Source organism: Spea bombifrons, chromosome 2 (assembly GCF_027358695.1).
Source record: "Spea bombifrons isolate aSpeBom1 chromosome 2, aSpeBom1.2.pri, whole genome shotgun sequence".
NCBI lineage: Eukaryota > Metazoa > Chordata > Amphibia > Anura > Pelobatidae > Spea > Spea bombifrons.
In genome coordinates, this window is record NC_071088.1 from 115508654 (window position 1) to 115524314 (window position 15661).

At 39.5% G+C, this 15661-nt stretch overlaps 1 protein-coding gene across 1 annotated transcript in view; it reads right to left on the bottom strand.

Annotated features, from left to right (window-relative positions):
* Window positions 1-1960: 1960 nt before the first annotated feature.
* Window positions 1961-15661, bottom strand: part of GALNT6 (polypeptide N-acetylgalactosaminyltransferase 6) — a 28836-nt gene continuing 15135 nt past the window's right edge. Inside the window, exons 3-11 of the mRNA XM_053455805.1 lie at window positions 15085-15257; window positions 10202-10351; window positions 8833-9067; window positions 6550-6667; window positions 6181-6381; window positions 5266-5397; window positions 4596-4697; window positions 3961-4119; window positions 1961-3116 (exon numbers count right to left, since the gene is read on the bottom strand). Of these exons, the coding sequence (XP_053311780.1) occupies window positions 3003-3116; window positions 3961-4119; window positions 4596-4697; window positions 5266-5397; window positions 6181-6381; window positions 6550-6667; window positions 8833-9067; window positions 10202-10351; window positions 15085-15257 (1384 nt within the window). The 3' untranslated portion in view covers window positions 1961-3002. The remainder of the gene's footprint in view (window positions 3117-3960; window positions 4120-4595; window positions 4698-5265; window positions 5398-6180; window positions 6382-6549; window positions 6668-8832; window positions 9068-10201; window positions 10352-15084; window positions 15258-15661) is intronic.

A 15661-nucleotide genomic window follows, 5' to 3' on the forward strand; every position in this document is an offset into this window, starting at 1 on the left:
GATGCCCCAAATAGGGGATCAGATGTTAAAGTTTCAAGTTGAAAAATGCTCACTTCCCAAATGTGGCATTGTAACTCCGACACAACCCGACAAACACATGCATGGGGGGTATCACTGAAGTTGGGAGATGTTTCTGAACACATATTGGGGTGTTTGACTTCCGCATATATCAGGAGCTATACATTTATACCTGAAGTACCATTTGTGTGAAAAAAAATAAAAAATACTAACACAAATTTTGGCAAAGGCTGGTGGGAGAATAAGTGCATGGAAAGGGTTAAAATGCTAGCATTTGAAATGCCTTGGTGTGTCTAGTTCTTAAAAATATATGGTTTAGGACAAGGGGCAGAAGGACCAGGCGTCAAAATTCTGAACTGAAAACCTGAATTGTGCATGTCCCAAAGGTTGCTTTTCAGCCTCCAAATAACCAGACAAACCCATGCATGGGTGGTATCATTGCAATCAGTTGCTGAACACATATTGCGGTATTGTTTTGAAGCGACATATACCAGGGGCTGTAAATTTATACCTGACTTACAATTTGTCAAACTTTACCAGTATACCAGTTTTTTTTCATTAGATTTTGAAGATGCGTTTAAGATTTTTCAAATAAGTGTTTACAGCTAAACACAAGCACCGTAAAAAAGGGTTAAAACAGCCTTGGTTAGAAGTGTACAAAAAGAAAAAAACAGTGCGGTTTATGAGGTTTATGAGGAATGGAAGGGAATCATATACAAATCTGGAATCTGGGTATGCCTAGGCATGATAGGAGTGTGATTGCTGTTAACAATTATATATATATATATATATAATTTTAATATTGTTATTGAATTTTTTTTGTCCTATTTTGCTGTGTTACTTTAAATACAAGTGTGAGATTTTTTTTGATGGTGGGGGGTCATATTTGGTTTCGGACAGGTAAATGCTGGATTTTCGGTTTCAGTCAAGAATTTTCGTTTCGGTGCATCCCTAAGCCAGACAATGAAGTGGTAGGCCTACACCACATCAATGTTTGGGTTAGTATATAGTGATAGGAGTTATACTGCACTATTATCAGTGTCTGGCTCAATGTATAGTGATAGGGATTACGCTGTACCACCGTCAATGTCGGCCTCAGTATATAGTGATAGGTGTTATGCTGTAACCCCATCAATGTCGGTCTCAGTATATAGTGATAGGTGTTATGCTGTACCACCTTCAATGTCTGCGCCAGTATGTAACGATAGAAGCTATGCAGTTTTAAAGTGTTTGTGTGGGGGGGTGCCACATACAGGATCCGTCCCAGGTGCCAAATACTCTAGGTACGCCCCTGCAGACATACATGCAGTTTCCACTCTTACCGACTAACGTGTGACTACAAAATGAGCTTTCTACTGACTGATACTTGACATGATGTTGGAAGGTAACCGAACATACTCCCACAAAGGAGCCGCTTTGTGTGTCTGCACATACCATATATCCGCTAAATGCACCAAATGGGCTCCCATCTGGGCTCCAGCATTAACTAAGTCATGACAGCGGGTTGATTCATTAGAAGTCAGGTTTTCAAGGGTGAAGGATAACATTTAGGCTTCCTCCAAAATTTAAAAAAGGTAATACATCTTACATAATATTTGTTTTGGAGGCGGAGCAAAGTTGGGCATTCAGCAGTAGGACATTATTTCTACATAATATATGGAGGTCTGAAGCAGAGGTTTTCTCTCGCATCAGTTGGCATAATTCAATTGATGACTTGACCGTCTTGTCTTTTAGTATTGGTGTGAAGCTGATACAAGGAATTAGGGACTAGAAAAATGTTTTGCCTAAATCTGAATAACCTATTGCTTCTCAGTCTTCTTCATGAGCACAGTTCAAACAGATTTATTGCTTATTGGGCATCTTTTGTTTAAATAGTACCTATAATATTAATGTTTTCCCACTGAGCTGTGAGAAGCCAGAAGAACATGGTAGGGTAAATAGCTGTAGTAAAATAAACAATAACAATGATGTCGTTTTTATTTGTTGCTAATAATCCAGTGTTGAAACTAACTGCCCCAACATTTTTAACATTTGTTATACAAGGATTATGGCATTATAAATATGCAACATGAATAACGAACAACCTTTTTGCTTATGCCTTATTTAGGCATACTTCGGATTTATACTTCAAGTCACAGTCATATCGTATTTTGTTTTGCCCCTTTACCTTCATTACAGTGGAAACGGCACACGCTTGATCTTTAAGGACATACAATTAAAAAAAAAAAAAAAACATTAAAAAAAAAATTCTTGCTAAAACTGGTTAGTGTTTTTGGTATTTTGCTCAAGGACAAAAGTAGCAGTTTTTTCATAATTTTGTGAGAAGGCTCATTGTTGTTGACATGATGACAAATATGGTAGTTTTCCCATTTTCTTTATTTTTTTAAAAGAAGATCACAGTATTCTTAAAGTTTTTGCTATTTTGATGCTTCTTCATTACTTGTGCTTGTCCTTTTTCTGTCCATGCTGTTAGATCTGGAAAGGTTTTACCAAAAATCCATTACGCTTCTTTTTTTGAGTTCCCCAGTTCAGTCTAATTTTGCAGATTACGGAGTTCATTTTGAAAGCTGCTATATAGAGGACCATTAGATGCCTGTACATGGGAACCGTCTCTGGGATTTATTTATTCTGTTTACCAGAATACACCTTTGTACAGGTATGGAAGCATTCACATTGGCTGTGACACAGTAAATATTTGCAAAACAACCTAATACCCCTAAATTCTGAATTTTAAATTCTATTTCAGGCCGATTTGACATTAAAAAAAAGTTTGTTTTTTTTAAAGGAAAGTGAATTTTCTACGATCCACTTATTATTCAAGGCACAATTCTATTAGTAAACATTATGGCAGAAGACCACACTGAAAAGTTCCCTGACTCAAAACCATCTAGGGAACAAAGTATTTTGATGTTTAAAATGTTCTTGTTATGGATCCAGTGGATTAAAAAGGCACTGCGGCAGAGGTAGCGGATAACCCAAAAACATTAGCTGAAGCCCCAGCGCTGGTGTATGTCCGAAGGGTTACACTCGGTAGTAGATGGGTGCTCCCCTCGAGATGTTAAACACATATTGGAACCCACATTTCTAAGCAGGCGGTCCTATATAGAAAGACAAAGAAGAAAATAAATATTTTAATATATGCAGAATATCCCTTTAGAATATGATCAATGTGAGCAAGAGGAAGACTTTGTCAATCAGGCTACTGTCATGATGAAAGCAGTCTAGTGTACTAACACGTATAGAGAAGATAAGGTACAAAGCTTCATAATGTAAAAAACAAGTGTTTCATATCCTACCAAATATTCTTTTTAGACCCCAAATCCATATTATCCACTCCCTCGGTGCATTGCAAAGTTCTACAGCCCTAAACTTCACAATATAAGGTATATAAAAACATCACGATTTAGCTTAATCAATTTAAAAGCCAAGATCCATAAAACTTAAAAGTCTTACCCTGTTACATAAAAAGTTATCAAAACGGACATTGTGTCCCTCCAGTCATATGCCTTAACCCAGAAGTTTCCCTTCCCTAACCTTCTGGCCTCCTCCCCCACCCAGCTTCCTAAAACTGTGAAAGCTTGCCATCTTATCCTTCATTAACAGCATATATAGATCTGTCAATTTTGTTTGTTGTCAATGTAACGTTGCCCTGGTTGGAATGGAAGCTGTTCCTTTTATTGCTTGTTAGGTCTTCAAATGCACAAGTATATATATAGATATCTATCTATCTATCTATCTATCTATCTATCTATATATATATATATATATCTATATATCTTGTTCAGAAGTTACAATACATTATGGTTTATTAAAAAAAGGAGAACGAATTGACAGCCAAAGGTTTTACTACTGCACATGTTTAGAAAGCAGATCACGTCAAACCTCCTGTTTCCTTGGTTCTATGTAACAAATGGTTTAGAAGTTTGGTACAGTAACACATACCTTTGTAATCTCCCACTCTTCATTCCCGGGCACGGTTGTCCCTCTTCCTTTGTACTGACAATCCCCAAGTTCCACCTGACCCGGCCCATACTTGGAACGTAGGCACAGCTGCTTGCCAATATTATGCCGCAGCTCACGCTGGGTGGAGTATTCAAAGTACTGTAAGGTAACACAGGAATAGCGTTCTTAATGGGAGAATGGTAATGGTACATTTGCCAAGTATTGTGTTATGCATTTTACATTTCATATTTTTGAAATACACACAAACATATATATATTTGTACAGTAGTTATTTTTCCAGCAGTCCTTTCAACTCCATTTATACTCCACAATCTCAGTTATATGTTTTGTTCTGCTGCAAACTATCACCACATTTTACGCAATAAGGATTGTTCCTTTTCACCTTTGTTCTGTTTAGGAGTAAACAGTAACATAATGTTGATCCATACAAAGAAGCAACAAAGTTGAAATTACTTCACCATACCCTGGCATTGACAGTCTGATGATATACCTGGATGAGTCCTCCCCAGCCAACAGTGACATTCTATCAACACTCTGCATGCCTGGGATATTTATAGCCCTTTGTGGTGTGAATTTTCATTCACATACGTTATTGTGTAAGATGAACCGTTTACCTGGTTGCCACCCATTCCGTGGCATGGGTACATTATCAGCGGCTTTCCACCGTGGTTGTTCTCCCCGACATCCAGACAGTTCTGGGATCCTTCATTTTTAATCTGCAAAAAAAGTCAAATTGTTAACTGTAAAGTCAATGAAATCTATTCATAGAATCTTTGGGTAATCCGACATCACTTTTAATGTGTTTTTTTGTTAACTCATTCACCTTATTTTTCCAGGAATGCAAATAATGGGCCATTTTAAATACAAAATTACTAACGTTTTTTTTTATATATATAATTCATTATTATACAAAGGAGGTAAGGTTCACAAAGGATGCAAATGTCTTTAAAAAATGTCTGTTTCTATACAATAGCTTTATTCATTTATTATTACTAAAGGGATTGAGAGAAAATGTTGGTGTGCTGCACTGGTTTATGACTTGCCTTCAGACAAGAGGCACTTTGGTGGCACACTTGCATGTATTACTTACATTTACCCTATTTAAGGACACAATTTTTGCCCAAGTAAGGCATGAGCATTATACACAAGTCTACTATATTCTATTTTTTCCAATATGGCAAGAGTCTTCCGGCACAAAAAGGAGCTGGCTCTGTATAACCATGTCCATGGTCAATAATGGGTTAGTATAAAAGAAGAGAATACTACTTGTTACATGTTACTTACAGCACCATAATAGGTTGGTGATAAGTCAGGTATGAACATCTCAGGGTAGATATTTTCCAGGTACCACGTAAAGTTCTTACATTTCAAATCTTCTTTGAGCTTAAGTCTTTGAGAAATATCACCATAACTTTTCTGAAAAAATACACACAGGGAGAAAAAAAAAAACATGTAAAATAATAAGCTGTCATGGACATATCAGTGACCTTTTCTGGATACCAACTTTATGCACTGTACACATTCTGAAATACCAGCAGGTGAGATAAACAAGCGCATATGGATGTGCTTCTTTTTGATGGACTGCTGTGCCACCAGAGGGCAGGCTACACTTACAGCTCTGGACTGATCAGTAATGCAACTTAATGCACAGAATCGGTCAAAAGATGAGAGTTGGTACCGTGTTAGCCGTAGAATTACAAGAGACAAGTGGAGTTTGAATGATACCTTTATTGGCTAACTGAGTAAATCTAGATTGCAAGCTTTCAAGACCTCTCAGGTCTCTTCATCAGGCATGTTATACAACAATGTGAAAAACCTCAATACATTTTTGTATAACATGCCTGATGAAGGGACCTGAGAGGTCTTGAAAGCTTGCAATCTAGATTTACTCAGAATCAGACAGGCATTTCTCAAAACTTTAAAACGCATGAAGATCAGACACTTCAGTAGATACATGGTTCAAATCAAAATCGAACTCTCACAGGAGCTAATCATTTTCTGAAACCAAAAAAAGTATTTTCAAGTTAAGTGATTTTCACAATATCCCCCGCAAAAAAACCCCAGAAACTCAATTAGCAAAAAAGCAGACTACAAATCACTATTCCCTCACACACAGATAGATGGGTTTCAAAAACACACGCATCTCTGAATAATAAAATCTTTTTAATCCGAGACTTTGTGAAGTGTCATTTGACATACCTCTCTGACCATTTTGGCAGCCTGCTGATTTCTCCGGTAATAAATCTCCTTGTATCTATCCATCCAGACCTCTGCAAGACGCACTTGATTTCTGGAGATGACCTGTGTTCCTTTAGGGAACGAGTGGGGGCTCTTAGTACGAAACACATGGCCTACCACAGAGCAAGGTATTATCTCCAACTGTCCACCACACTGCCAGACCTAGGAGAAACGCGCTTGTTAAAATAGAACACTTTCTTTATAATGCTACTTCATTTTTACACCAAACAACCCAGCAAATACAAAGAAGCACGTACACACAGGTTACATAATCCAAACACAAACTCTTTTTATACTATGAAAACATAAAATACTTCAGAGGTACCATACCCTAAAAGACATTTCCACATTCTCTCCTCCCCAAATTTCCATTTGGTCATCATAGGATCCGATGTACTCAAAGTACGATTTGGAAATTGCAAAAAGACCACCAGCAAAAGTTGGAGACCTAGGATGTAAAGATAAACTTGTGTAAGACATTCCAATCAGGGATTTACTAAAGAGAAATGCGCTATCATCTCAAATAATGCTTGAAGAGCCATCAATGTACATAGTGCCGCAGAGGTGAACAATGCAAAGCGGTTACCTAAACCATAACCATTACTAAATCACAAGGTCAAATGTCAACAGTGAGGAGATATCATTTCATAATGAATTTCTAATGGACAGAAGCCACCATTAAAACCTGAATTACAGTAAGTTGAGCATGGGAGTAGTTGGAGTCCAAATCAGATGCCATTCCTGAACTCACCCATATTGGATTACAATTCTTTCCTAAGAGATTAGTTATTTTATACTCTGTTGGGTTTATTCACAAAAGGGAGAGTTGACAGGAGAATTGTTGCCTTAACACTCTCCCTTCAATATTCGTTGTGAAGGACCAACACAAGCAGGTTTCTCTACTATTGAGCTGGATCTGTATAATGCATCATTTAATGTGTAAGGAGACTTACAAACTCTTGCTAATTTAACAATACATCATACTGGGCCAGCCAAACCCTTCCTGCAGCAGAAGCTCGCTGCGGCTAGACCTGCATTATGAGTAGTGAAGTCATAGAGCTAAAACATGCCTTTCTTGCAATCTCTATCAATGCTCCCTAGTAAAGGCAGCACGTTTAGAAATTTGATAACTTAAAAAGGGTAGGACTTAACCGATATTAGGCCCATAGAAAAGCCTTTACGGTACGGCAAGAACATAGCACTTTTCATATGAATGTGGATGAATATTTCATCAGTTAAAGGAAGTGGTTTTCATGGTATGCACCAATTCTGCATAGTTATATATTAACTCATCCCTAATATAGTCATTTCCTCATTTTAACGCAAGATCTAACGTGTGATTATAAAAGAAACAAAAAATTGGAGTTAGAAAGAGCATTTAATTGCTTGGTGATAGATCAACATTAATTAATGCCTACCAGACATCAAATGACCTGTCTGTTACATGCATTTGTCTATCCTTAACTCACATGAACTCCACATTATGGGCTTCCTACAACGCTGAGTTGTTAAACTTAATCCGGGTAGCTAAAGCTGGATTTTCATGATATGAGACAAATTAACACTGCAATCGTTCTTATAATAAAACAAGCTATTTATAGTGTAGCTCTAGTATTAACCAGTACTTTAGCCTTAAAGACACAAAAAACAACCTCAGGTATTATACATTAAATGAGGCATTTCACTTGTTACTTAACTGAACTGAACCTTTCTTGAACTAAATGCAATGTTAAAAGCATAACTTCTATATTACATACATTTTAAAGTAAACATTCAAAAGAAAAGAAAATGGCAGATATCCCAATGTGTATCGCATACTATGTTAAAGAGTTAAATTAATAGTTTTTTTTTATATATTTTAGAGCTCCTTAACCCTTTTTTTTTTTTTTAATTCCAGTTCAAAGTTTATATAATTTCTAAACTAACCAACAAATAACAAAAAATGTAGCCTGAATTTGAACCGCTACATGTTCTCAAGTCCTCAATTTATGACTAAGTGTTGACAGCTTGAAACACATCAGACATGATTATAACCCATAAATGTAATCACAAATCTACTGCCCAGTGGTTCCTTCTTCCCATTTTTTGTTGGACACTGTTCAATTTGAGATTACCCAAACTTTGGGGAACATTTCCAGTTAATTAGAAGTGAAGTTTTGGGTTACCCACACAAATCACTGCAATTATAAAGTGATGCTCTCACATAAACCAAACAATCCAAGGCATTACAAAAATAAGGTTTCCGTTGCTGTTTCTTTACAATTTTTTCCCCCCACAGGTATGGGTATTTGTTTAGTGGTATTTTTTTTTTTTTATATATGAATCCAGATTTCTGGGCACACAGGTCACAGTACTAGGAAGACACATGCCCTTCTACAGCACCTTAGGCCAACTTCATGTCCATACTGTTACCAGATGGAAAGAGAGATCTGCAAGTTTATATTATATTAACACTTGGAAGACAGAGACATACCGTAATTTGATGGAAGATTAAAAAGTATTTGGCACTTTTTCCTGCTATAAAGATATATGATTGGGGAAGAAAAAAAAAAAAACCTAAAAATATTGACAGATAAAAAAAAAAAAAAGAGACAAAAACACAGAAGAACATACTTGATTGGGTATGTTTCATCTTTTCTTCTTTCTTTCTCATGCGCTGGGATTGTTTCCCAACCAAATGTCAAACTCCAGTCAAAGTTCCCCCGACTGTGCTGCTTGCCGTACTGGACTGGTTTGGAAAACTCAAAGGAGTTTAGGTCAATAGTGGTTATATCTGGGCTCACAACAGCAGTGTGATCTTCTGCGATCCTGGACAAGAGAGGTTCCAGCCACCCATGGAAGCACTCGCCTGTGTGACAGTGAAAGTAGATTAATTAAACTGTACTAAAACTCATTCTTGTACATTAATAAAAAAAAAAATGCACAAAAAATAAATAAATAAATAAACGTACAGAGTAGAAGGTTACAATTGGTCATTCCATGATATCTGAGCCAAACCTTTATAACATTCACAACTGCAGTAAATGTGCAGTAATACTGCAGTAAAAGTGCAGTATTGCAGTTTTTTTCATAAATAAATGACACCCTATTGCATTTGGAGAGCTGTCTTTTATACAATAGATACAAAATGGTAAATTGACCAGTGTATGATTCTAAGCCATGACACTCTAAGCTAAACGAAATAGGCAGCTGCACCTCTTGTCTAAGACACAATGAGTAGTGTCATGAAATCCCACCATAAATACTATCTGTTGAATAGCAAAAAAAAATTATATATATATATATAAACAATTCTACAAATGTCAGTCTCCAGGCCACCAGCATGCTTAAGATCACTTCCTATTGAAACTATTAAATCCAAAGCACAAAAAAAAATGTATTTTGCTATTCTGTATATTAAAAGGTGATGCTCCACTTAGAGAAAACAATAATTGCTCTCTCTCGCATGGTAAGGAAATTACCTTTTTGACACGCAAGTCTATTTTACAAACAGGATCTAGTTAGCCCAGGCACTGCAAGTAGTGGGACCCACTTTAGCCATCTGGCACATTTCTGAATGATAATGTTGGGACTGGGAAAAAACTTGTACATTCTGTAAAAATGGCGAGTCGTCTGCAGCAGAATAGGGTGCACTTGGGGCACATAATATATTTAATATAGTATTTCCTATAAATAGTCATTCCTAAGAAACATCTATAGCCATCATATAGCCAATGGCCCTACAATAATTAACAAACCTAAAGATACACAAAATTGTAGCTAAATTTCATGTATTTCATGTAAACAAGCAAAAAAAACCTGTTTAACCGCCATTACTTAGAACAAATAAAAAAAGTAGAAAACATTGGAAACTCTATAGCCAGAACGAAGGCTTTATGTTACTAGCAGATTTACTTTTATATTAAAAATGATATCATCAATCCCTCTGCCACATACTTCAGTGCAGCATGAAATCAGCCAGCGCAACCGTATTAATACTTACAATGGGCATCCAGGAAGGTCAGCACCTCTCCGGTAGCAACACTAGCACCCAGCAACCGCGCTGTGATCAAACCCTTCCTTTCTCTCTGTCGCATTATCTTTACGATCTGTAGGGACTTCACATAGTTATCCAATGGTTCCTTCAAGTAATCTGTGCAAAAGAACAGGTGCCAGTGTTTATATAATAATATATACATTACACACATTAACAATCACATCGTGATCTGGAATAGATTTACCCAACCAGTACGGAGGTGAATGTAATTGTACCACAAACACATCTACTGATGTTTATCGTTTCAAGTTATAATTACTGCTAAGACACCAATTAACATATTCCATGCTTACCTACAATGTGTTTTGTGACCGCCAGTGTTTTATAGTATGAGCCCTTTTTATAACATTTCTTCTAAATTAAAACTCTCCCATACTTTGAGATCCCTTAGTGTTTCCTGATGAGATGCACCCAAATCTAAAGAGCTTTAGAGTCTTCTGGGAAAACCATTACCATCCTTATTTAACCAGTCACTATTGGCAGAAGCAGTTCCAGAAGATTGGAAATTACCAGTTGTACTACCACTTCACATAAAACGGTATCAGGGAGGACTCAGACAACTACAGACCAGTACATCTTATGTTAGTAGTTGGGAATTCAATGGAAAGCATGCTAAAGAAAAGAATTGTTAAATATATAAATGAACGCGGTTTGCACGATCAGAAATGACACGGGTTTACTGCATGGGGTTTTGAACTAAATTTTTTTTTGGCAGTAAACATAGCCAATCTAGAGATTATATATATATATATATATACCGTATTGGCTCGAATATAGGCCGCACTTTTTCCCCCCACTTTAAGTCTTTAAAGTGGGGGTGCGGCCTATATTCGGGGTCTAGCGCCCGACGCCCGGGACATGCAGTCCCAGGCGCCGGGCAGGCAGCGGGGTTAGGATACAGATCCCCCGCAGCGGTGCAGGGGACCTGCATCCTACTCTCCGATACGCTCAGACAGCCTCCCCTGCCAGCACTTCCCACGGGGGGGATGCCGGCACGTGAGGTTGTCTAAGCGCATCGTGCGGACCTCCGCACGATGCGTTTTTACCTCTGCCCCCCCCCCGGACTTACTGGAGCAGACTCCAGGGTGTCTTGCGGGGCCGGCGGGGGACATCTACGCAATACGCGTATACAACTTCCGGTGCCGGCACATCCAGTGCCGGCACCGGAAGTTGTATTGCGTAGATGTCCCCCGCCGGCCCCGCAAGACACCCTGGAGTCTGCTCCGGTAAGTCTGGGGGGGGGGCAGAGGTAAAAACGCTTAGAGAGAGGACAGTGGTAGCGTATCTCGGGGAGGGAGGACAGTGGCAGCATATCTCGGGGAGGGAGGACAGTGGTAGCATATCTGGGGGGGGCAGAGTGGCAGCATGTTTTTTTGGTGCTTTTTTAAAGAAAAAAACTTTTTTTTTTCTTTAAAAAAGCACCAAACTTTTAGGGTGCGGCCTATATACGGGGGCGGCCTATATCCGAGCCAATACGGTATATACATACACACACACATACATATATATATATATATGCAGCTCTATGAACACTATCCCCAAACAATATACCGTGTTTCCCCGATAGTAAGACACCCCCGATAGTAAGACGTATCGGGGGTTTCAGAGGGGTCGGCTAATATAAGCCGTACCCCGAAAGTAAGACATATGTCTTACTTTCGGGGAAACACGGGGGATTTGCCGGGTCCGCCACTCTAAGGGGCCGGGAAGTCCCCACCAAGGCCGGCCTTACGTGTCTGCGGCCGCACAGGATTTAAATTAAAACATCGGGGTTTTTTTTTAACTTTATTTAACATCCTCCATGTTAAATAAAGTTTTTTTAACTTTATTTAACATGGAGGATGTTAAATAAAGTTGAAAAAAAACCCCGATGTTTTTATTTAAACCCTGTGCGGCCGCAGACCCCTAAGGCCGGCCCCTTAGAGCAGGGCCGACCTTTGGGGTGTGCGACCGCACAGGGCGCCACACTCCAGGGGGTGCCAACCTGCGGCACCCGGCACCCCTCCAGAGACGGACAGTAATGTCCGCCGCTGGAGGAGCAGGCTCGCAAGGGAGCGGTATCGGAGGTCTTTAACAGACCTCCGGCTCCCTTGAGTGATTTTAAGCCGGGTTCAACCCGGCTTAAAATCACTCAAGGGAGCCGGAGGTCTGTTAATGACCTCCGATACCGCTCCCTTGTGATCTGCGCGGCAACAGCTGTTGTGCGCCGGGGTTTCTTGTCAGATCCCGGCGCACAACACTGAAGCCGCGCCCACCGCTGTCCGTGCCCTCTGAACCAGGAAGAAGACAGAACTGAAGAAGAGGAGCGAAGAGGAGGAAAAGAAGCTGAAAGAAGAAAGGAAAGGTAGGAAAGCATTAAGTGAGAGTGGATTGGTGTATGTGTGTGTGGATTGGTGTATGTGTGTGTGGATTGGTGTATGTGTGTGTGGATTGGTGTATATGTGTGTGGATTGGTGTATATGTGTGTGGATTGGTGTATATGTGTGTGGATTGGTGTATATGTGTGTGGATTGGTGTATATGTGTGTGGATTAGTGTATATGTGTGTGGATTTGTGTATACGTGTGTGGATTTGTGTATATGTGTGTGGATTGGTATACGTGTGGATTGGTAGGTGTGTTGATTGGTAAGTGTGTGAGAGTGATGGGTGTTATGCTGTACCATTTCCAATGTCTTTTTCATGATCTAATTATGCTCTAAAAGTACATCATAACTCCCATCACTCTCAATTTTTTCCCAATATAAGACATACCCCGAAAGTAAGACATAGTGGGGCTTTTAGGGATAAAAAGAAAGTAAGACACTGTCTTACTTTCGGGGAAACACGGTATATTTATAATGAAGAGTCCCAAACATGTAGTTTTAAGACCATGTAGCTCTTTCGTGTTCAGTTTTTTGTGTCTTTGAGTACACTGGGCCACTAAAAAGGTATCTCGGATTACTTGCCCCAAACAAGACAGTTTTGGTATATTCTGTAAAAGATTTTAGGATCCTTCTAAAATGCACACACTTTGTAGTGTCCTTTGTGGACTCTATTGAAAACCAACTCCTTTGTGCCGGTTTAATTCTGGTAACAAAATCCATTTAATCATCTCAGATACATTGGATACTTAATAAATGATTCCTGTCAGAAAGGCCCCGACAGACCCGGTGGAGTCATTTATTTCATTAACATTGTAAGAAAACTGTATCATATTTGTTCCCGTCCCATTAGAGAGGCCATTTCTTTTTAACAGAACAATACCGGATGGATGCTCTAACAGAAACGCATAAGAACACTTCACCAACTTGGTCCTTTACTACAAACAATACATCAAAATCACTGCTAGAGACTTTCGACCAGTTGGACAAATCATTTGCATTTCTTCTTTGGGGAGCCCTGTTGATGCTTCTTTTCTTAAATGTCTATGTATTATATGTCAAGTGTGATATTTAACCTGTTTTGCCTCTCCATTACACCCGGGCTTCCTATGATTTAGTTAGAATATGTGCAACAATTACAAGAAGAAGAATCTCAGACCCAAAAGGCAAGAACAAGAATAAATTCAGTGACCATAATTTAATTTTTCTACCGCGGCTCCACACCTTTCTGTTTCTGCTGGTTGTTAACACCAGATCAACAGAGAGACCACGTTACAAAAGGTGTTAGCGATCTCTGTTGTACTTTTTCTTTTTTTTTTTTTTAATTATTATTATTATTATTATTTACTTGTTCTTTTCTCCATAGGCCAGGGGCATCCAACATGCGGCCCACGGGCCAAATTCGTCCCGCAAGACATCGAGGTGCGGCCCGCTTAAGATCGGCAGCCAGGGCAACCGATCTTACGCGGGCCGTACCTCGAGCCCTGATACAACAAGAGCCCTGCTACTTACCAGTGGGAGGGTCTTTTGTACTGCAAAGAGGAAGCGGAACCCAGCAGAGTTCACGTGACATCACATGACGCTGCTCCAGTCCTGCTTCCTCTGTGTAGTACCAGAGAACGCAGAGGGAGGCCGCGCACTCTGCTGAAGTCTGTGAGCGGCATCGATGAGCTGCAGTGCAGGTAAGGGGGTGGGGAGGTTGTTTGAATGAGTATGCGTGATTGAGGGAATTAATCTGTGAATGAATGAGTATATGAATGAATGAGTATGTGTGCGATATCATGGATGTGTAAGTGCTGGAACCTAGGCATGATGGGACTGTGATTGCTGTTAGCAATCACACTCCTATCATGCCAAGTCAGCCAGTACATGCTGAAACCTAGCTAGCTGCCCCCCTTGTGTATTGATGCTGCCAGCAGTATGGGGTCTGCACATCACTTACAGCCACCCTGTGCCAGCATGTACTGGCTGACTTGGCATGATAGGCGTGTGATTGCTAACAGCAATCATAGTCCCATCATGCCTAGGTTCCAGCATTTACTGGTTGGATGTGTAAGTGCTGGAACCTAGGCATGATGTGACTGTGATTGCTGTTAGCAATCACACTCCTATCATGCCAAGTCAGCCAGTACATGCTGAAACCTAGCTAGCTGCCCCTTGTGTATTGATGCTGCCAGCAGTATGGGGTCTGCACATCACTTACAGCCACCCTGTACCAGCATGTACTGGCTGACTTGGCATGATAGGAGTGTGATTGCTAACAGCAATCACAGCAAGCACAGTCCCATCATGCCTAGGTACCAGCATTTACTTGTTGCCTGGGTATGATAGGAGTGTGATTGCTGCCGCGCACATATACAATTCTGATGAAGTGGCCCACTGCAGAAAAAACTTGGACACCCCTGCCATAAGCCATGAATTAAATCACGATCCTACGAAGACCCAAGATCACACCTCAATTAAACTTACCATCCTCGCTGGCATCATCCACAAGAATGACTTCCTTTAGTAAGATGGCTGGTGATGTATGTAGCACGCTATACACCGTGCGAAGCAGGGTGGACCAGGCCTCGTTATGAAAGACGATAATTACGCTGGTTGTTGGAAGTGGGGGGCAACGTTTAAATTTCTGTTCAATGCATCTGCAAAAGAAGAGCCGTTAATATAGCAAGAATAATAGTACTGTATGTAATAAACATAATGAGAGCAAAAATACCCAACCATAATGAAATACATGTTGCGCATTTGTATCTGTAGATAGAGCTAAATATATTTTAGGCGTTGTAAGCTCTCACGTATAATCAGCCTGCTTGACTTAGATGTAGAATAGGGTCCCTCTTGTCTTTAAAAGGGGTAAAACATTATTATACATGAGATTTTACAATTATATTCTATAAAAAGCCAATCAACTCCTAATACCCTTCACTAATAGATTAATTTTAAAATAATTAAAAATAAATAAATAAATAAGGAGGATGGGCCATCATTCCCGAAGCCGCAATGATGCTCAAACCCTGTTTTCAGCTTTTCAACGCCAGTGTGAATG